Genomic DNA, 22656 nt, shown 5'->3' on the forward strand with positions numbered 1-22656 from the left:
GTGTTATCGTAATTTCATTTTAATACTAACATGTTAATTTGGTGTTTGTCGGTTTAACGTCCTGTTGTCATTCCTTTGACGAGAAAAGATGCAATGTTTCCCCTACCATTGTCTTGGGAGGGCCAACAGGACCTCCCGCCCCACCAACGGGACCTCCCGGCCCCCCGTGAAGGAAACAAAATACAAACGTACTCATAGAACTGCAGTTGCGTCCAGTAACTACTATTTCTTTACTTGGTTCCTTGTGGACCCATTTCATTTCAACTCGCTATGCATGGATAAGAGCATGTACTTAATATTACATCTCTACAGTTAGTTGAGACGATATAATCCAATGCTGCTGGAACATCTTTCATTTCACTGTAATTGTTGCCCGTTGAAGCTGAAAGAGATATTTTTTTGTGTCATGATTATCTGTTCTGTGCAACCTGCTACTTTTCTGGAGAATAACAAAAGCCTAATTTACTGGGTAACATGAAATGAAATCAGACACACAGTGTATTTTAGAAACACCACTGCTCAAGTACAAGGCACAGCCAGTTGCACACACTGTGCATTTTGAATTTAAACTGATTGTTACAGATTGAGTATTCATTTTTTCCTTGATTGAAACAGTTTGAATTTCAAATAAAAAGTGACAGCCCTGTGGTTCCCCCCTTTCTCCTAAAAAATCAACAGTAGGTATTTTTCACAGGAGACATTGTCGGGTGTCACAGCAGTAAACACTGAATATTACTAGAATTAATCATTAAAAAATGCCATTTCATTTAGGGCTGTCACAATTATTAGATTTGAGTTGACACTTACATTCAAGGTACAATTAAATTTCCGTATTCAAATCACCCCCCCTAAGTTACAGTATTGGACTTTCCATTGTCTTTGGTGCTGTGGTAGCAGAGGGGGATCATTGAGAGTTATTTGATTAAAAACTATACATTTTCACAGTTTTGCACAATTATCGTGACAATATTTATTTTAAAAGTCTGCCAATCACCAAACATGGGTAAAACAAAGCTCATAGTGGAGCTACAGTGGCTTAGGTACTGTGAATACGTCTGGGACATTTATAATGGTCTGAAAAACCCTGTCATGTGCCATTAATCCAGAGCAAAATGATGTCATCAAAAAAGTGTCAGTCACATCTTAGATGGTGGAAAATGACATGGAAATAGTGACGGAAATATTACATTTCTGTCAGTTTCATCAAGCTGTTTTTATACAGATGAATGTAAACCATTCTATCAATTCTGCAAAATAACTGCGGTCAGCTCAAATAATCGCAATCAGGCAATTACGCAATAACTGTGACAGATGTATTTCAGGGTGCTGCTATCATGCATGCCAGCTCACGGTGTACTCCTTACTGGGGCAGTTACAGAGAACAGAGTCATCATTCATGCCAGATGTGCTTTTCCATCTGAGAAATTAACTTTTGTAGATGAATTTTGGTAAACTAGGATATTGTTTGAAGCATCATTTTAAGGTAAAAAGATTGAAAGAATAAAAAGAAGTCACTAGAGCATTTCCAAATAAATTCCTTCGTATTTTGAAAAAAATGTGAGTCACAATTGTTTTGTATTCATAATCTACTCCGCTGTGCTACCCAGAGACACTTCACTATGAAACCTGACAGCATGCAATTCCATCTACACGATGTGCCCTGTAGTTGACAATATGCTTTCTGACTGCCTCCCGTGTATCATCCATAGCATACACATGCCAGCAGGCTCCCTGAGTAACCAGCCGAGTGCAAATGAGCCCATCTCCTGTTAATTTAATTTAGAGGGGGAGGGGGCTGGGGGGGGTGGGGAGGGGGTTCCTCTGTGGAGCCACAACTCCTTCTGACCTGTTTTGCTGCTGCACACACACACACACACACACACACACACACACACACACACACACACACACACACACACACACATACACACACACACACACACACACACACAGAACATGTCTTTCCAGTCTTACACCCTTGTGTTTTCTTGTAAATAGACGAACATGGATTTTCACACCCAGATACTCATGTACAAGTCCCTCCCCAAACAAACACGCAGATGTTAATATCTAGACTACAGAACATAGCCGTGGGAACATGTTTGGAACGGGGGGAGCTGTGGGGATGATGCAATATGTGTGCCACCCTCTGCGCCCATATGAAAAGGATCTGCAAAAATAGTATACGCAGTAAAATGCACATTGGTTGCGCATGTTTTCTTACATACGTGATCAGATGATGACAATGATGATGGGTCAAGACAATGTGTCAAATGAGAGGCATAATATTCATGTAAGAAAACATACGCAAACGATAGGCTACAGACACACACACACACACACACACACAATACACACAATACTTTACGCCATAAAACATCAATGATAAAACCGCCACAAAGCAGTAAATACAAACATCATACAGCAGCAGTTATGCAGAGTGTTATGGGAGCCAGACTTAGCCTACTTAATTATTATTATTAATTAATATCTTGATGATAAAAGGATCCACCACTGACATAGTTAGTATTCGCAGACAAACATGGGCTTCATATCATCAAACTAACGGTTAATAATAGTAACCCTATTATGAGCTATGAGCAGTTAGGCCTCCCGCACAGTGGCATCCTGTGCATTGTTTATTTTCTTATTTCTCAGTTCCAATTATTTTATTTACTGTATTTCTATGCCCTTATCCCTTAATGACCCACTACAGAACAAATTATTCGTGACTATGGTAATAGCAGGTCAGTTGTAGCTATAACACAGGAGTAATACACAACATCTGGAAGATAGAAACCGGAAGATGAATTCAAGATGCAGCTCAGTTATTTAGTCCCCTTCAAGCGAGCATGAGCTGCTTGGTACTTGCGGATGCCTCTCGTTTTATTTCATACATGCTGGCTTTAAAACCGAGCAGCTCTGTGAGGCAGAAATGACCTCGTGTCTCCGTAAAACACCACCATCTATTGTGCTGTGTCTGAACTGTGTTTTACAAACGGACCAAACTTGCCTCGGTAGCGACATCTTTGCTATTCCTTTAGCATATGAAGGACTAAATAAATATATTTTATATGAATGCAACTTTTCCACACTAAATATAATGAGCATAAAAGAAAGCTTAAGTTTCACAGTAAATGGTCTCATGCTAGCGTTGGCTACTACGACAGTCTGCTGACCTTTTATTTGTCCGTCAATCATCTTTATTACTGGGTATGTCATTGTTGTAGCCGTATTTCCAGATGTTAGAAGAGCATCTGTCCTGCAGTGTTGACTTTTGAAAATTATAGAGCTAATGAAAATGTTAGACACAGGACACGGGATAGAACTCAGTCCCACTTACTGTAATCTGTCTATCTATCTGCAGTTGTATTTGTTTATTTGTTTATTTATAGTCTGCCAGGGGTTGCTACAGCGCCCTGTGCACCCCATCTTCTTCCGGCCTTGCTATGAGCCAAACATCGTCGGAGAAGCCACGCTCCAATCCATTAATGAAGCACTGTGTAATCTTGTTATGTTCCCTTATCTCAACAGAGATGCAAGCAAGCAAAGATGTTGAGAGAGGTGTTTTCTTTTAAATAAGATGGACCCACCTATTCAGGGCCTTCAAATGTAATGGTCCTTATCTGCTCGTCATTTTCACTTGCATTGTCACTTCCATTGTGCCTTCAGCATCTGTATGTGGATTGATGAATCACTGCCGAATCAGCAGAAGTGAACTCGATATGGGTCACCTTGAACAATGATAATCAAGCCGAATGACAAAGGGAAGGTCAAGTATGAAAAATGTACAACATTCAATCTCATAAGTTTATAGGAGATGTGTGGTAACCAGAGACCACACATTCTCTGTTCTCCCTGATGTCCTCAAGATACAGAAGCCTCTTTGAAGCAAACAAACAAAAACAAAAAAGTGGAAGAATGAAACCAAAAATATATATCTGCTTCCTTTGAAAATCCAGGGTGCCCAGTATTTACAAGATTTCCAAAACAATGGGAACTCGCCGCAGTTATGGAGAAAAACAATTTTTTGCCATTTCTCACTGCGAGAGTCTGCTGTTCACTCAGACAAAACAGGGCTGTTTCATATCTTGAAATTGCTGGTATTGGTCTTTGCTGCTGATCATCAAATGATGTGTTAAACGGTTTACCTGAAAGTGGATATTTTTTCCTAAGTCATATGGTTGCGGTTTCGATCAGAGGGGAATGATGTATCAACTTAGATGAAACCACATATCTGTACTTGTGATTTCATGGAAAACAATACCCCTGCTGTCCAGAGGCGCTGTGATCGAAAACAGGATGGGGTGAATATGCTTTGTCCTCTACAAATCCTGACGGTATGTGATGAATCTTTCTTACAAGATTCTCTTGGTGTGTACTGAGATATTTTGCCAATGAATTTACCCCTTGCAACAGATTTATTGTTCATTTTTTGTTGTTCAAATCAACAAACTAACACCTAAAAAATAGATCATTCCAGTACTGTAACTGTAAAATAAGGACTTACCACTTTGCCTGTTTTCAGACAATACACTTTCACGTGAATAAATGTAAAGGGAAGAAGGGACTTATGGAAATTGTCCATGCCTTGTGTCTTTCTTCCCTGATCTCCCCCTGAGGGATGAACTGTTAACAAAGCCAGAGTGAATGCTGCTGAAGTGCAGAAAAAAAATTTATGCACCAAATCCTTTTTCGGCTTCCCTCTCCGTCCGTAATGCCGTTCATTTCGCCTCAACTTTTTCTCAGAGAAATTGGGTGATTTTCATATTGCTTTCGTGTGAGGAGCTCTGGGAACACGCCTGTGTTAATCTCTTCAGGATTCCCTCCGTTTAACCCAGCGCTGTGGCATCCTGATGAGAGGATTTCTCCCTTTTTTTCCTCTGTTGCGTTGAAATAAATCATTTCACCTGGCATAAATGGAATATACTTTCGATATGGAAAATCATTATCCTTGTACTCATTTACAGTGGTGTGAAAAAGTGTTTGCCCCCTTCCTGAATTTCTTTGGATCTCGGCATGATGTCTAGCTTTTGAGGATCTTTTGGTCTACTTCACTTTGTCAGGCAGGTCCTATTTAAGTGATTTCTTGATTGAGAACAGGTGTGGCAGTGATCAGGCCTGGGTGTGGCGAGAGAAATTGAACTCAGTTGTGATAAACCACAGTTATGTTTTAACAGGAGGGGACAAACACTTTTTCACACAGGGCCATGTGGGTTTGGATTTTTTTTTTCTCCCTTAATAATAAAAACCTTCATTTAAAAACTGCATTTTGTGTTTATTTATGTTATCTTTGACTAATATTTAAATTTGTTTGATGATCTGAAACATTTAAGTGTGACAGACATGCAAAAAAATTGGAAACCAGGAAGGGGGCAAACACTTTTTCACACCACTGTATTACTGCGGGAGTCAATCAGCTTTTCAGTGCCTTTGAATTTATTCCTGATCTATGACAGTCAAAAGGATTTATTAGCAGCAAAAAGTAGTTTACAATGAACCACGGCAGCTGGCTTTATATGTGCAGTATAACGTGAAAGGGTTGATGAGCTATGTCATGAACTGGATGTGAGTCGGAGTTGACGATGGTCAGAAGTGACAAGTGTGGTTGTTTTTTGTGATGGGCTTGATGCTATTCACCAATGACAGGCCCAACGATTTAAACTACAATATGTCCCCCGGAGGCTCCTGCAGTAGATGGTTTAGGGGAGGGAGTGATAATGTCTGAGAAAGACCCAGGGGCTGTGAATAAAAAGAGATAGATAAAAAAAAAAGACAGAGAGAGAGAGAGAAAGCGAATTCCACCCGTGATGCAAACCCCAGCTCGGGGCACGCATCGCTCACATGTCCAGCAGAGAATGAAACTGCAGCGGCCCTGATTTGTGCCTAATAAAGTTGTCACATCCTATCAGGAATCACATCTACAACAGAAAGCACAGGCCCCCAGTCAGGGCTAGTCAGGAGTGATCAGGGGCAGCCGGTAGTGGACAACACCTCAGAGTGATGGATGGTGGGATGAAGCACTGCCTGATGGAAGTTTAGTGGGGGGGGGCGCACAGGTTGTTCTTGCTCAATTTATTTGGGGTTGTAAGCGTCCAAGAATTATAGGGATGATCCCTGAGTCTCCTGGTAAGCAACTTCATCACAGAAAAACACAAGTGACTCTTTGGAGATCCGTCCACTTTTTTTTCGAGGCGGCAGAGAAGATGTCTTGGACTGCAATGTCTTTGAAAAAAAACGCTCACATTCACTGTTGGGGAGCCATGAATGCGGTTCACATCAGCGTGGCTCTGTGTGAAGACAGATCATGTCCTGTGCCTTGCTTATTTCCTCCTGCCCACGCTTCCATTAAGGGAGGCAGAGTCTGTGGCCTGACCTCTAGGGGGAGGTAGCGCGTGGAGTCACAGGGAGGCAGCACACGTCTGCCCACTGAGGCCACGTAGACAGATCCCTCTCACAAAGACAAGTCAGCCGCAGATAGATGAGACCGAAAAGGATATTTAGAGAATTAGCTACTAGTGGTGTCCATTTGTTGAAAATGCTACCCAGAGGGCTTCAGGTCCTGAAAAGTCTCAGGTCCTCTTTAAGAACACTCAATCACAGCTTCTACGCTTCTTCTAAGCAGCCAGTTAGAGCGAGTGTTGCTTTGTAGCATTATGCCTTTAATGTGCAGATGTTTCCAGGAGCTGTTAAATGATATCGCCTACAGTAGTTATGTTATCAACTATCTGGGATGACTGTCTATTGCCTCATGAAGTAATATTCCTTTATTTCTGCATTGCAGGCATCAACAGAGATTTAATTTCTCTTGCGATTACACTCCATAGCTTGTAGGTCTATTGGATGGAAAATGATTGACTACTAATGTTTCCTCTGCTTTGAAAACAAAGCGCACTCTCCTCCAGTTACCAGTTTTATTACTTTTCCAAACTTCTTTTTTTTTGCTGCTGTATAAATTCATCAGAAAGAGCTCTCGAATCTCCTTTTATCAAAAGTTTTTGAATCACAAAGTGGAAAAGCCAGATGATGCTCGCCCTCTCTATCATAATCTATTTCCAGGTTAGAAACCAAATTTGCCCCGCGTGCAATATCTGAGAACAACAGGCTAGCTGTGATTGAGAGGTTGGAGGTCTAAATCAATTGTGGGTGGCATGTTACAGGAAGTTAGGGAAATTGCTCGCTCCCTAACTTGGAGACGGTTCTTTTTTGCATTAAATCTGTGATGCAAAGCAGATGTTAGAGCACCAAGTTCAGTTAAATAAGCTTTTGTGTACAAAAAAAAACCAAAACTTAATAATTATTCATCATGCTTTTCCTGTGTGCTTGGGTTCTTTTAGTAATAGCACACCTTTTCTTGTCATTTCTTTTATTTTAATTACACAATCTTTGAGGGCTGATTGTTCCAGTGGTAACAGGTAAGTACATCTGCACTGTCAATTGAGTATAATCCTCAGGAATGGTTTGAATTGCTGGGGAGGAGAGAATGTGTTTTCAGCCGAGCTCCTTCTGGACTTTTTAATGGACACGGTTGCATAGTGGAGTTCTGCTGCCTGAGCACTGCTAAGAGACTGAAAAATGGAGGTGCCATGCTGTCGTGCCTATGGACAGAATTACTTTAACATTTGTCAGGTGGAAAATTTCTCTCTGGCTTTTGTGCATTAGAACAAATGTATCGTGCTGTTCACTCGCATAACAGGGGCTTACTTTTACCACAGTGTCCGCTGTACTTTTTTGTATTGAAAAATTCTATTTTAAATCTGCACTACAAATAATAACATGCACATTCAGCTGCGAGAACTCATGTCAAATTAATTACTCATTTTCTAGTCAGCTGATAGTCATTTCGATGTAGGTTTGAGGATATGTTATGAAGCACTTGAAGAACATTAGCATGCACATGTCAATATTATAGTCATGAATATTTGCATTTGAATGCAATTGATTTAAGCTTCATATGGATTTATAGTTACCCATTCTGGGAGTCATTTAAGATATATCATATGAGCATAAAAAGCAGGAGAATTCTGGGTTGTAATCATCTGTGCCCTTATTACCATTTGGGTGTAAAATCTGCAACATATATTAGCAGGACAGTGATGATAGTGCGACAAGACTTCAGTCATCACCTCTGTTTCACAAGGAGAGGCTGCAGAGAGGATGAATAAGGCTCCATTGGAGGAATGAGATTGATGATTGGGGGGACAGGTAATTAGAGAGAGCAGATGTAAAATCTCCTAGTGTCAATGCTGTGGCAAAGAGACCGCTGTATGGTTTTGAACTTACAGCTCTGCATATGATCCCTTACAGATCAAGGTGAAGTAATTATTGTTTCTTCCACGCCCTTCTTGTCGTGTTGCTTTCTGCAGCTGATCCTATTTATCGGGGACTGATTGAGCAGTTCTTCAAACGGCATATGACAATAGAGATGGCCCTGAAAGTGATGGCCTCCAAGTGCGGCACTGAATGCTTTGCTTCCACGAGTGCCTTGAAAATAATGATGCACAAGCCAAGCTCAGCTGTCACATCATTCATAAGAACCTCTGGCTGGATTATTTATCTTGGAAAGCACGCACAAAACAGGTACTTTCTTTATTTACTGAGGTCAGAGTGGGAATTGATCTTCAGGCGCTGAAGATATTTGGTGTCTTGTTAAAAAAAAAATTGCCACAGCAGAACGGGCTCTTACAGACCAAAGTGAAGTTAGTTTAAAAATGTTATATTTGACAGATGTTCACTGCAGTAACTTTTTTTTTTGTTTTTACTACACTGGACAAATAAGACACAAACAATTTGCATTGGATTTTATTTCTTCTAAAACCCAAATCATCCGATAAAACAAATTTGATGTTACTATACATATATTGTTGTTGTTGTTTTTTCTGTTTCATTAGAAAAAGTAAAGCTTAAAATCACGAAAAGATGCTCGCTTTGAACTCGTAATACAAAAATGCGACCAGAACCCAAACAGTCTGTAGAAACCGCAAGCATTAAAGTTTATAAAATATAAATAAACACGTCGATATTCGGCTAATATGCCTTCCGATAAGAATCTCCGATGCCCTCGTTTCCACATTTGCACCTAAACGCAGCATAAACCACCGTTTAAATAATAACTTCCGGGTAACGGCATCGGAAACACTTCTGGTTTGCAGAAAAGGCGGATCCGCGTCTGTTACTTCGCCTCTCGGAACTTCTCTTGAACCCAATTTTTGTTATTATTATTATTATTTAAAAAAAAAAAAAAAATTATTATTTTTTTTTTTTTTTTTTTTTTTATTTTTTAAATAAAACCTCTCACTCCTCGACGGGGGTCGTAAAATCCAACAACAATAAATAAAAAAATTTAAAAAAAATTTTTTCCTCGCTGGACTGTTGAAAACGGAACACCGCAACCCGGTCGAGCGGTTCCGACGCCGCAGTCACCGCGAACCACAGGGCGAGTTCTCTTCCGCTCCGGCTCAAGCGCTTTTAAACTTCGGTCGGGGAAGATGGGCGATAAAGATCTGATGTGGGCGTTGAACACCGGGGACCTGGACGAGGTCAAAGCCAAGCTGGTAACGGTGAGATTAAAAAAAAAAAAAAAACAACAACAAAAATAAATAAACTCATTTTGACAGGTGTGCGGCTGAAATGCTAAAAAGGTAACGGAGGCTAGTTAGCCAGCTAGCGGTAGCTGCGGTGTTTTTTGGGGGGTAATGCGGAATTGTCACACCGATGGAGCTCGGTTTGATGTTTTTTTTTTTGTAAATCTACGGACACGTAACGGAGCTCAAGTTCTCGGCGGAACATTTCGACCTTGTGTTTTTTTTTTGTGTTGTTTTAATGTCGGATGGATTTAAAGGCTGTGACTACGGGACCGTGTGTAGCTCGGCTAGCAACCTGTTGGTAAGCTAGGCACTAGTAGCGTCCGCTGGACCAAGCAAATAACGTTGTTTTTGTTTTTTTTAGTTTTTATTTTTGTTGTTTATTTGTTTTGTAATGTCGCCTTATACAACAACGTAAGTTATTTGAGAAATTATATATATTTTTTTACAGTCGGTGTGACGGCTGACCGCTGTGAGATACGTGTAGCTAACTGTTAGCGGCTAACGGGGCCCAGGATCCAGCGGTGTCTCGCGGGGGGGGGCCCCTCGGAGGTGTAGGTGGAGGTGGTGGGGCTCGGCTACAGCAGACCCACAGGCACCTTCAACTCTCCTACGTCATCTATTTGGAAGATATTGATTAAAAAGTCTTTTAGGCCACCGTTTAGCTGTTTTTTATTTTTATTTATTTATTTATTTATTTATTTATTTCATAAACGCGTTATCTAAACAGTCTTATCTTGAAGTTATTGTAAACATAGGCTTCATGGTTACTTTCATAGTTGATTTTTCAATCGCTTGTGCTCATTACATTTACTCTGATGAAACGTCTCCTCACTTGTCAATAAGGCTGCAGTTATCTTTACAATCCAACTTCATCTGTTTTCACACCTTAACGGAGGCTAAAGCTGCTTCCCCCACTGGCACGGTTCGGCTTAACTCGGCTTTACTTGGATAGTACCTGATCCTTTTTGTAGTTTTTTTTTGTTTCCTCTACATTCAGGTCCCGAGTTAGCTCAGAAGATACTAAAAGATGATGCCAAAAATAATGTCGACCACAGACGCAATTGTCTCTTGAATCATCACCGTTTTCATTGCCATTACTGAATCAGACTCAACATGGCGAAATCATCACACGGCTGTACTTTATTTTATTGATTGAACTACGCTCTGTCAATTGAAGAGATTCAGACCTCCCTCTGACTGGTTGCCGATGAAAGGAATAAGGTTGATACACGGACCTCGGAAAAGTTTGGGGTCTATCTGACTTTTAAACCACCAAATGTTTAATTCTACTATATGATTACAGTTGCTGCATGTTGAGTGGAATCTAATTTTATTTATTTATATTTACACAAGGGGTTTTTCCATAGGAGAGTGCTGAATTTCCCCTTGGGGATTAATAAAGTATCTATCGATCTATCGATCGATCTATCTATCTATCTATCTATCTATCTATCTATCTATCTCTCTCTCTCATATCTGTTGTAACATGTGGCCATTTAATTAATTCTGGGTATAAACAGCTCCAGTGCCTTATCCTTTTCTATTGTGACTGTGAACCACTCTCTTATTTTATCAGCCACTGGAGCTACAGCCATACATTTAAACACTATTAGAAGAGGTAGAGGTTCGTTATCCATCATTGCTAATGGATTCAGTGGGTTCGGGTGTGAAATGAAGAATTGTTCAGCACGTTGAACTTGACCTTCAGTGGAGTTTTTGATGAAGGTAGGCAGGCAGGCAGGCAGTGGTGCAGCCTGGATTAGGGTGTTGTTTCTGAATTAGTTGGTGGTCACAGAAAAGGCTTTTTTGCGCAACCGGTCTTCACATTCATTCGAGGCCAGGGAAGGGGAAACGGATAAAAAGAAACACGGGAAATTTATAAAATACCACTTGCAGGTTTTTGCCCCTTTCTGTTTCCATTCATATTTGATTTATTACACTTGTATTACAAACAAATCAAATGTATACCATAAGTGATGGTTTCATTTAACGGTCCATTAGAAATGAATATGAGCAAGAGCCAGCATCCAGGGCCCAAGAACTCACCCATGTAACTGGACCGCTGGCTTTGTTAACACATTGTGATTTCCTGCCATACGAATTCAAACTGAAATGAACACTGAAATCCTCAACCTTCTGCAGATCTTAATCTGCCTTTCTCACAGCAGACACTGTCAGAGTAGATAAGTTCTGAAATCTGTATCATTAAACCAGAATAGTAGGAATTAAGATCGGGAAAGGACACTATATTATTATAACCAGAATTCCAGATCATATGTAATCTCATATCAGTATGATATGATATTATCCCTAAATAATATCTATCACTGCTATTTGCCCATTCCCTCCTTTTATTGGGATCTCCGCTTTATTAGATTTGCTCTAATTGCCCCAGGGGAACCAGATAGCCAAGCTAACTCTGTCATCCCCAGCTCAGGTGTTTTAATATGAAGGTCTCGTGAAACAAGATATTCCTCAACCTTCCAGGGCCTCTTCTGTTCCATACTTTGCTATGGAGATGGAGAGACATTTTCCAAGCTAATCAATGATCTTCATGGCATCACCCATATGCAGGGAACTACTTAAATCATACACCGTTTTGATAAAAGTTGGAATTGACAGGCACAGCCGTGATGGATTTCTCTTGAATTAGGTATTGTTATGTGAGGGCCACCTGGTATACTCTCGGTTGTGTGTGTGGTTAGTATGGGAAGGAAACAAGTGTGTGTGTGTGTGGGGCGAGGGGTTGGGGTTGGGGGGGAACCGTGGGAGGTCTCGACACCGCAGAAGGGAAATAAAGGGGTTTGTTGGTGGATGCTTGCAACCGACTTCTATTGCAGGCAGTGAAAATTTCCGTTCCAAGTAAATGGGCATTTCAGATCCCCTGTAAAATGCATATCGTTGGCTTGTGAGGAAATTGAATCAATATATTTCCGCTCTGTTAACCTGTGCTTCTCCTCTCTGCCAGTCCGAAGATGTCAACCGGACCCTGGATGGTGGGAGGAAGCCTCTGCATTACGCCACAGACTTTGGTCAGACGGCTGTGGTGCAGTTCCTCATTTCTAAGGGAGCCGATATAAATGTAAGCGCCACAACAACCATCTCCCCTGCCACTCTTTTTGAATTAATTTGCCTTCTCACCAGGGTCACAGTGACCACAAAAATAACTGCTGGTGTGCCTGCTTCCCTTCACAGTCTGAGCCCATTGTCAAACTGCTTGATTTTTACACAAGTGTCATCGGTTTGTTTAAACAATGGCAACCTGGCTGTTAAAACCACGTTATCTTCTGCTATTTCAAACTTTGTCCATTCTCTCATTCAGTGATTGTTTTAAGTCTGCCAGACTTCACATTTAACCTGATTGGGCCACTGAGCCTCAGTAGTTTCTTCCGGTGTTGTAATAGTGGGCTGATCAGTGTCAGCTTAACTCTTTTGCAATTTTCAACTTTTTCAATTTAATCTTATCTTATTTATTTGGGGCCAAATCGCAACACAAGTTATTTCAAGAGGCACTTAACATAGTAAAGTCCTTACAACATTGCATACAGGAACCAAACAATTCCACAATTCCTACATGAGCGACAGCTGGAAGGAAAAGTATCTAAAGGTATCGGATGCCTGTTTGGTAACTTGCAGGACTGAATGTGCAAAATGGCACCTTTTTTAAAGTCTGGTTCACTTCTAGGTATAGCAAGAAACAGAGCCTCAGGATACCAGTGAAACCAACTTATTTGTAGATCAATACTACTTTTATGAGAAGTTTTTAGGCTGTTTCGTTGATACCCAATGCGCCCACATTAGCAAGGTGCATCTCTCCCCTTGCTTAAGATTGGACTCCGCAAATCACCAGCCTGGACCAGTCTTCTCAGAGAAATGTGCAAACATTCTGTGGCTTGAGAGGCCAAGCAGAGACTGTATGTTAGTACAACTTTAAATCCTTGTGTCTGTTTGTCATGTTCACTACCTCAGCTACTGAAACAAGGGAGATCAATATCGTGTTGAAGTGCACTACCCTGTCGAAACTTTCTGAATGTGATGAGGAAGGAAAACCTCTCTAACTCTCTTGCAGGAGCTATTTTTCTTATTTATATTGGATAAAAGAGGGATTACGCCACTGTGTAGGATTTGGGGCTGCGCCTACGATCCGCTAAGATATGAAGCTTTTCTTTGTATTTTCTGTTTCTTTCTCTTGTTATTGTTATTTTAATTTAAAAAAATGTTTGCCTCCCACTCATACCTCTCCCACCCGCTCCCTCTCCAGGCTCCAGACAAACACGGGTTCACTCCACTGATCTCTGCCTGTTTTGAAGGTCACCTCTCCTGTGTCCAGGTCCTACTAGAAAAGGTTGGTACCCTGATTCAAGCGTGCATTCATACATGCAAATACCCGGGTGTCCTTCAGCCGTCGGTGCATGTTGATGTATCAGAGGCTCCACGAGTGCTGATGAGGTAACTCATTGGACAAAAGGCCCTTTAACACAGTCCTGTGGAGGCTGTGCTGGAATGTTCATAGAGCATCACAGCAGCATCGCCACTGTTCACTTGTTTGTTTGTTTGTTTGTTTTTTGTCTTTGTTTTTAAGCCGTTTCATTCATAGGTGCGCAGCCCTTTTGCTCCATCCAAATGTCTGCCCCATCCTTCCACCTCGGTATCCCCATGGGTGTTTACCTCTGGAACCATCTTAAATGCTACCTCAGTCGGATAGACGCACGCCGCCCTGTGCATATCTAGTCCCAGCTGTGAGGAGAGAGACAATACCGAGTCAGGCACAGCTGGCATTGGCTGCAGCACTTCAACCGAATAACAAGCACACAATAATTAATGTCCAATCCAGCCAGAGAAAACAGATTGGTCCGGTTCCATCGCAGTCAAATACAAAGCCTCATTTGTAAGTGAAGGATTTTAGAAAATTTGTTCCACACCTTACCTGAATTTTTGACTCGCAAGTGCATGCACGCCAGTCATAAATAAATGGCAGATCCTCCGCTCAGCCAAGCTGCTCTAGCTCGGTTTCACCACCGTCCAAATGACTCTGACTGCAGGGAAATTGATGGCCTGGTGGACAATAAATGTCACACAAAGTGGGCCCACAATAGCTACTTTTCTTTCAGTACCCCATTCGTTTATTTTTTGTGTCTGGTAGCCTTCGGCCATTTAACACTCAAGATGCTTCAGTAGAATAGAACAGGTGTCTATAACTGACAGTGTCCTGTAATGTGGCACATATAACCCATAACGTTTAAGAGGAGCACAGGCTCATTTGGGCACTGATGTGAGGAACACGAGCTCGTCAGTGGGCTCGGCTTAGCTTTGTAACTACACATCTGTCAGCAAAATTGATGGTCAGTTTTTACTTGAGATGTCATGGCGAAGGCTCTGGTCAAAGGCTGCTCCAAACTGAATTGTGTATATGAGGGGAAAAAGATGGATATTTGGGAGGCCGAGGGTGAGTGAGCAGCTGTCTGTTCCCAGTCAGGCTAAATGAGGCAGGGTAAATGAAAGTTCCCCTACGCAGCTGTTTCACAGTCGCATCATCTTGGCTCAACGAAAGCAATGAGAAGCGGGGAGGGGGCTTTCACAAAGCTAAGTCACACTAACGATTAGGGAAGTCACTCTTTGCACTCGCATTTTGCACCACTCAGGCAGATTTTTCAAAAGGTTCGACTGCACTTTGAAGCAGGCGTTTAAAAAGAGGAAACCATAATCTATGAATAGGAAACAATGGTGTTAGGTTGGTGGGACACTTGCGCGGTACTCCATGCTATCTTATTCCTGTTGGCAGTCAGTTGTATTAATCCCCCCGGTTTTCATGAAGTCAGGCACACGCCCCGGCACTCGCACTAACAAACCAGCAGAGTCTTGCGAGCAATCGGCCAGCAGCTGGCAACTGCTGTCAGCTGGCCGTCAGTGCTGCTGGCTCGGAGATAAACTGAAGGAAGCAGCCGATGCCAACATGGGGGAAACATTTTTTTTTACAATTGTTTCGGTAAGCTATTTGCTTTAAAAGTTGCTCGCACAATGTCTTCAAGCATAGTCATGTATATTGTTCTGACTTGACTTATTTGTACTCGATTCAGAACTATTCTTTAGTTGTTTAGTTGATATCTAGAAACTATTCTCTACAAGCCTACAAGAAGTTTTAACTTCCACATCACAATAAAGAATTTGGGTTTAAACCCTGCATACTGTCCCTTATGAAAATACAAAGACTTCATTATCCACTTAAGTCATTTTTCTGTAATTCCGCTTCCAGACACATTCCTACAGCGACAGTAAATCCACCTGAAAGCCAGAAGCTCTTCTGCATCTGAAATTGGCAGCTTTGCAAGCACCAACTCTGCTTTGTGAATGAAAGCCTATTGGGCAGACCCAAGAAAAAAAACTTTTGCCTATGGTATCATAAGGGACGAGACAGACACCCATGGCTCATCTGAACAGGGATTATGGTGGAAGGCGAGGATTTAAGTGAACCCATGGGTTTGCTTCGCTGCTTCACTCCGTACTCATCTCTACTAAACACCAACAAGGATTAACACCCACATGCAGCCAAAAGGTCAACAGTCTCCACAGGGACCAGATCTCGATATATCTACCCCTGACAGCTCTGAAAACATGCCATATGTCTTAACATGAGATGAATAGATTGTCCCAGAGCCACACCACCGATTGTGTTGCTATATATCCTGTCTGTCTGGCAGCACCTGTAGCACCACTGCCACCACATTGCAGTGGATAAAAGGAGCCTACTGGGACTGTTGGGCTGTCAGACATTCTTGTGTTGGCAGACAAAAATGGCTGTGCATCATGGGAGGTGACCCCCCCTCACCGCGTGCTGTGCTGTTGTTTGTAATGAATTATGAAAGGCCATTTTAACCCCAAAGGTGACCCAGCCATAAGATCCTGGCCAAGAGTGCTGACGACAGCCTGCGGCGACCCGCCAGTTAATTTTAAGTCAACAATGAAAGGGCACACACACAAATACACACTCGCTCTTTTTCGTCTATGAGGAGCTCTGCACATTACCATTGACTGGGAAGAAATGCAGTGTTATTATGTCAAGTTAGCGCCTGCTGTTATCTGGTCTTTTAAACTTGGCTCCACAAAGTGAGCTTCTTTTTGTTGTGCGTGTGCCATTTAGTTGTACTTGAGTCCAAATGTATAAATTGTAAAGTGAAACAGCCTGGTAAATAATCTCAGAAAAGCTATATGATGATAAAAGATGATCTCAATACTCCTCTGCAGTGGCTACTCGTCTAGTCCATTTTCAGTCGATAGAAAATGAATTCGAAATTGGTCACTTAAATCATTTCTCCAGCGAACATTCTCTGGTTCCACCTTCCCACATGTGACTAACTGAGTGTCTTTGGGTTCGAGCTGTTGGTCGCAAAAAAACAAGACATTTGATGTAACGTAGGGCTTTGGAAAATTGTGCCTGCTCCGATACAGATATTGATCTTTCCCCTTTTTTCGTTTCTTTTTTGCGGTAATGTTTGACTGCTGCCATCTGGTCAATAGTCTGTTGCAAGCATTGCATTTCAAATAGGGTTTGAGTGAAGGTCTAGCCCCAGTATTTGAAGACTTATGCATGCGAGACCTTTCAACTCCATTCACTGGTGGCATAATGAAAGCTTAATTGACCCTTTGGCAGGTCTTTGGCATTATGTTACTGACCCAGAGCTGCTCCGAGTGACTCCATAATTTGGGATGATGGTGATGATACTTCTCGGTTTGACTGGGGACACCCTGGGAGTCTATTCTTATTCATTATACCGTGTCCCACTTGGCCACTACTTTCTGTTTGGACAGTGAGGTGTTCATGGGGGGTCATTATTCAAGTTGAGGGAAGCTCATTACTGTAAGTGGTGTCAGGAGTGTGCCGCTGTGCTTGTTGGCCATTGGGGAAGGAATGGTGTATACGGAGAGGCAGCAACAGGGGACGGGTATGTGCCAGAGTTATTCTCGGAAATCAACCATAAGTATCCAAACTGAGTATAAATCTGACTCCAGATTGCTGCTTTGGCGCGATATTTGTGGCGACTGGCAGCAAATGCTCATTATGAGATTGTTTTGCCTCAAAGATAAGGTATAAAGTTTTGTTTATCAGACTGATGGCTCATTTGTTCCCAAGCAAGCGCGGTATTGATAGTTAAAGGGCTAAAGTCAAAGTGTATCGCTGTTTCCTGCCATCTAAATGAAGTCTGTGGAGTCGGTTACTGGGAATCGTCTCGAACCAGCTACTAATGACTTCCCCAGAGCTGGAGAAAAGAAGAAAGAAAAAAAAAGGGGGGGGGGGGGCGGCCTTCATCCTATCTTGTTGTCCTCCCCTTCAACCACTGAACCCACTAGAGTGGAGAGTACAGTGATTGTTTACCAGGAGCCTGATATGAATGAGTCAGCAGCTATTGGAAAAGTTTACTGACACAACAAACACTTAATCACAGTTTACTCTTTGATTCCTGCAGTATTTTTGATGGATAATCTCAACATCAGACACAACGTCAGAGAAACATTAAAGCACTATCAGAGCAGAGTGATTCAGGTTTTCCTCCAGGAATCTGTCCCGTCTCTGACAAGATAAATTACACTGAAGGAACCCTCTGTGTATTTGCAGATGAAATAAGGATCATTTTCTTTCCTTTTTGAAATTTGAAGACCCGGGGCCTCATTTGTAAAACACCACGTCGGATTCATACTAAAAGTTTACGTGCGCACAATAGTAAAAAAAATGTACGTCCGCCAAAAACAATTATATTTATAATTATTGTGCGCACACATCAGTCTTATATCCCACCCTCTACACACCCACACTCAACCATAAACGGCCAATGCAATGCATACCATGAATATTGATGACTAGACATGAGCCTGCTGACCAGTGGGTCTTGATGGTGGAAAAAATAAAATAAATAAATCAATGAATGCATTTTTGTGTTGAGGTGGAGGATAAAAAAAAAACCTGAAAAAAAAAAAAAACAGTCGTGTTCCCTTCAGTACCTTTACACACGAAAAGTACACCAAGTGATATTTGCACAGTATTTCGAAAGCACTGTGGATGCTCTGTTCTGAAATTCTTCAATGCCGTTTGACGTTTTCTTGGATTTCTACTATCGATCGTGATAATTTAATCACCTCGCCAAGTCGGTGCGGTTGAATTCATTTCCACAATCTGTCTTCAATTCACAACCGCACCATCTGTCTCCAAAATACGTCTCTTTTAGGCCCCGTTTTGTGTGTAAACAGCTGATATAAATCAGGCCACTGGACACCAAAGCCTCCGTAACAAACCTGATTTCACACTTTGCTTATGATTTCTGTGTTTGAATACATGCTGCAAGCATCCTTTTTTTTTTTTTTTTAGTTACGCCAGGCTACTGTTCCCTTCCGTTTCCAGTTTTCTAGTCTGAGCCAAGTTAGTTGACAGCTTGCTTCGTATCCGAGTGATGTCGACCAAAAATTCTACTTCCCAAATTGTGAGTTTTTCTTTTCCTTTAAAATATAGATGCATATATGTTCCTTTTTTTTTGTATTGACAAAAAAAACCAATCTACCACAAAAGGGTATTGGGGCCCACCAGAGTCATCACAGTTCAAGTGTTACATAACAGGACTCTAACATAGCTGAAGTGTTGACAGGTGCACACTCCCAAGACATGTGAAGCATGTTGTGAATTGACAAAAGTCTCTCCCACTTGGTCTTTCATCTCCTCACCAATTAGAGATGTAGATCTGACAGGTTACCCCCTCAGCCCTGCTAAATCTCCCTCGCTCAGGATACGCTCGGTTGCTCCGGCGGCATTGGAATCTGCACCCAGACAACCATCCTCAACACCGCCGCGAACTTGAACTGGGTCATATTGTTTTTGACGCCCTGCTTCTCCACGCAACAATGGACTCCTCTCTGCCATGGTTCTGTAAGCCCTTCGCTAAGAGGCTAAAGTTGGCAGGCCAAACCGAGGGGCGGCTCCACTCCTCCGTTGCCCATTAAATCTGTTGTCACTACAAGTGAATTCAACAAGTTGCCAGTCTCGTTTCCTGCGTCTGTTTAACGTCCTCAGTAATGGGTTCGGGCCTCAGCATCTGTGACTTGGTTTTGCATGTGGTGTCTGGATAAAGAAAAATTCAAGTTTTGCTCTCATATTTTCTTTGAATATAATAGTAGCTGTTCAACAAGGGCTTCTGCCTGTAGGCCAAACATTTGCAATAAGCACTACAGACATGTTTACCATAGAAAGCCAATATTTTGGAGGTTTACAATCCAAGCACGGTCTGTCCACTACTGTTGGTTGCAATTTAATTTTTTGGTATTCACTGGACTACACGACTGATGGCAAACCATGCTGTGGCCAATGGAGGAGAAGCAGACGTTCCGCTGTTCGGTTTGTCACGGTAGTTTCACGTGGTGCCGCTATGATGACGAGCTACACCGAGAGGTTGCTATCTGCCGTGCAAAGTGAAATCCAGAAAAGTAGCAGGGAGAGTTGAGCGGCGTGTGAAACACGTCGTAGAAACACGGCTGAAGTAGAAGGTCCTGACTGTTAACTTTGGGCTGACCTCTTCTCCTTCCATTCACTTCCACTTTTGCAACCCAGTCTCTCGAGAAGTTCCTTTCATCAGTCTGTCTGACAGTGAAACACCTTTGCGGGGTCTACTTTTCATACTCTAACATTGGCAATTCGTTTGTTAGCATAGAAGAGCAAACTACAGCTCGAATGGCTGTGCGGCATCGTAGATTCCTAATCATGACTTTGTTTCTTCCACATCCATCACGTCAACGATTTTACTTTGGTCTTCTATCGTTCGCGGTGGCCCCGGAGGAGTCTGCTCGGGGTTCAGTGCCGGGCCACGAGCTATCGTGTGCAGAGCTGAACTTTCCTCACCTCTCAAACAAAAACCTCACAGCTGGTACACCTTCTGTGTAGAATTCATTTGTAGAACTTGGATACAAAACTTTGCGTTTTGGTCTGTAGTCCTTTATCGTATTGATTCCCTGATCGTCACAATTCTTCAGATGTGTTTTTTTTATTATTTTTGTTGTTGTGTTCCAACTTCTGAACTCAGTTCTGTAGCTCTTCAGCACCTGGAAATATTTGGATCCCAATGTGTATATATGTGGACACTTTGTTCGTAAAGGGCTATGGATCCCTGCCTCTGCTCGTCACTGTAAACCCCTGAGCAGGTGTGAGCCGGACTTCACGCTCTCACTAAGCATATTTAATATTCACGTCCCTTCTCCTTCCACAGGGAGCTGACAAAAACCAGAAAGGACCGGGCGGCATCAGTGCCTTTGAAGCTGCCGAGAGTGAGGCCATAAAGGCTCTGCTCAAGTGAGACACCACAGTGTGGGAGGTGGCTGGACAGGTGGGTGAACGGGCACACAGATGGATGCAGTGGTCCCCTGACAGAAGATGGACTCGCCCCCTTTTTACCCTAATCGACCTCTGTCTTAACACTGCTTTTGTCTGTTTGTTGGAGGTTCATTTTGTCTGTCTGGTAATTTTTGTTCTTTTTTTTTTTTTTTTTTCTTTACCTTGTTTTCTCTCTTTTTTTTCTACCCCTACCCACAAGTATTTTGGGATAGGTTTTTCTCTTCTTTTGGCCTCCGTTTGTAGCCATTTAACAGAAGGACTTGTCAATTACACCTCCCTTAGGGACCAAACACTTGAGGGCGCGTTCTTGAACTTGGATCCCAAAAACACTGCTACAGAATACAAATCGGACTCCATTAATCGAAACGCGAAGCTCGCCACTTGCAGACAAATCTCCTCTGTGCAGTTGTCTCTTAAATCTATAGAGAACTCAAACGGTAATAGCTCGATAGCGTGTTGATATTTTTACAACTTCAGTATAAGTATTGTAAAGCCAGGACCTAATCTCATGAACAGTAATTGCACTGTACTGTACTAGATAGATTGAAAAGAAAGGTTGTAAAGTTTCATGAACCTTTCACTGTGTGGCCTCTTCATGTATCTTGATTTCTTTTTTTAATAGACCAAACTCTCCCTCAAATCCGATTTTGAAATTATGGAAGTTTTGGGTTCGAGAGGTCCAGCTGTCAGACTTTCCTTTTCTACTTGGCCCTGTGTCACTTGCATATCAAATAAGGGTTTTTGACAAAAATATACATTGTTCTTAGACCAATCACCATGCTGGCTAACTAGAAAGAGTTGAATGTTGCAGTTTAAAAAGAAAAAAAAAAAAAAAAAATCTTTACACAATCCCTTTTTGAAGCAATGTTAACAGCACATAATAGGATTAGGAAATGTAGAAATTACTTCATTTTGTCGCCACTTGAGTGAGATTTCAGAGCAAAAAATACTCATTTTTCGTTGCAGCTTTTCTGTGTATTTTGTAACTGATGGGCTTTAGGGGGCTGTGAATGATGGGTAAATAAATAGGGGTTAGAGTTGAAAGCTTGATGGTGGGGGCTGTTAGTATTCCTCTTGCCTTGGATTTGGTTAGATGCCCTGCCTGTTTTGCTGCATGTCAAAACTGCCTCTGCTTTTATGCTATGAAATGGTCACTGTCCTCTCTTGGTTGCTTTCAAATGAATTACTACAGTGTAATGGACAAAAAAAAAACAAAAAAAACAAACATGATGCTCTTGCTGACTTTGTTGTGACAAAAGTCTGTAAAAACAGAAATAAAAAATGTATAAAAAGAAAATCTGTCATCTCAACCCATTTTGCTTGAAAACGTTGAAGTCCATTTATTCTAACAAAGACGTCAACCGTCCCGCCACTGATTTTTCAGTGTCATAGACTCGGCTGAATAACTGAGGTAATCATGCCGTTTGACGAATTTTACCTTTTGGTATTCTCGTTGCCTTGAGCGATCTAATCAGTGTTTGTGAACTAATGCAGCTCCGTCCCAAACATTAAAAAAAAAAAAACCTGTCAGGCTCTAATCTTTGTTGTCGTACCAATCTACCGCCTCGAGCGCTTCCATTATAAATCACTGGCTGACTTCGACACCGGCTAGATTTGTCTGAATGTCTGGATTCCAATAAGCGCCGCATCATAATAGGACAGTCAGTTCTGATTCCGAGCGAGCGCCGCCGTCCGTGGGAAATT

The 22656-nt window shown here is 41.8% G+C and overlaps 1 protein-coding gene across 1 annotated transcript; it reads left to right on the forward strand.

Moving 5' to 3' along the window:
* The first annotated feature begins 9271 nt into the window (after positions 1-9271).
* On the forward strand, positions 9272-22249 carry mtpn (myotrophin). Its single transcript, XM_069164803.1, has 4 exons — positions 9272-9560; positions 12556-12669; positions 13849-13932; positions 20828-22249. Exons 1-4 carry the CDS (start codon positions 9489-9491, stop codon positions 20912-20914), a joined length of 357 nt encoding a protein of 118 aa, XP_069020904.1. The 5' UTR covers positions 9272-9488; the 3' UTR covers positions 20915-22249.
* The last annotated feature ends 407 nt before the right edge of the window (positions 22250-22656 follow it).

This window comes from Embiotoca jacksoni, unplaced genomic scaffold (genome assembly GCF_022577435.1).
Source record: "Embiotoca jacksoni isolate LCO1_2020_lvr unplaced genomic scaffold, fEmbJac1.0.p SCAF_32, whole genome shotgun sequence".
Taxonomy (NCBI): domain Eukaryota; kingdom Metazoa; phylum Chordata; class Actinopteri; family Embiotocidae; genus Embiotoca; species Embiotoca jacksoni.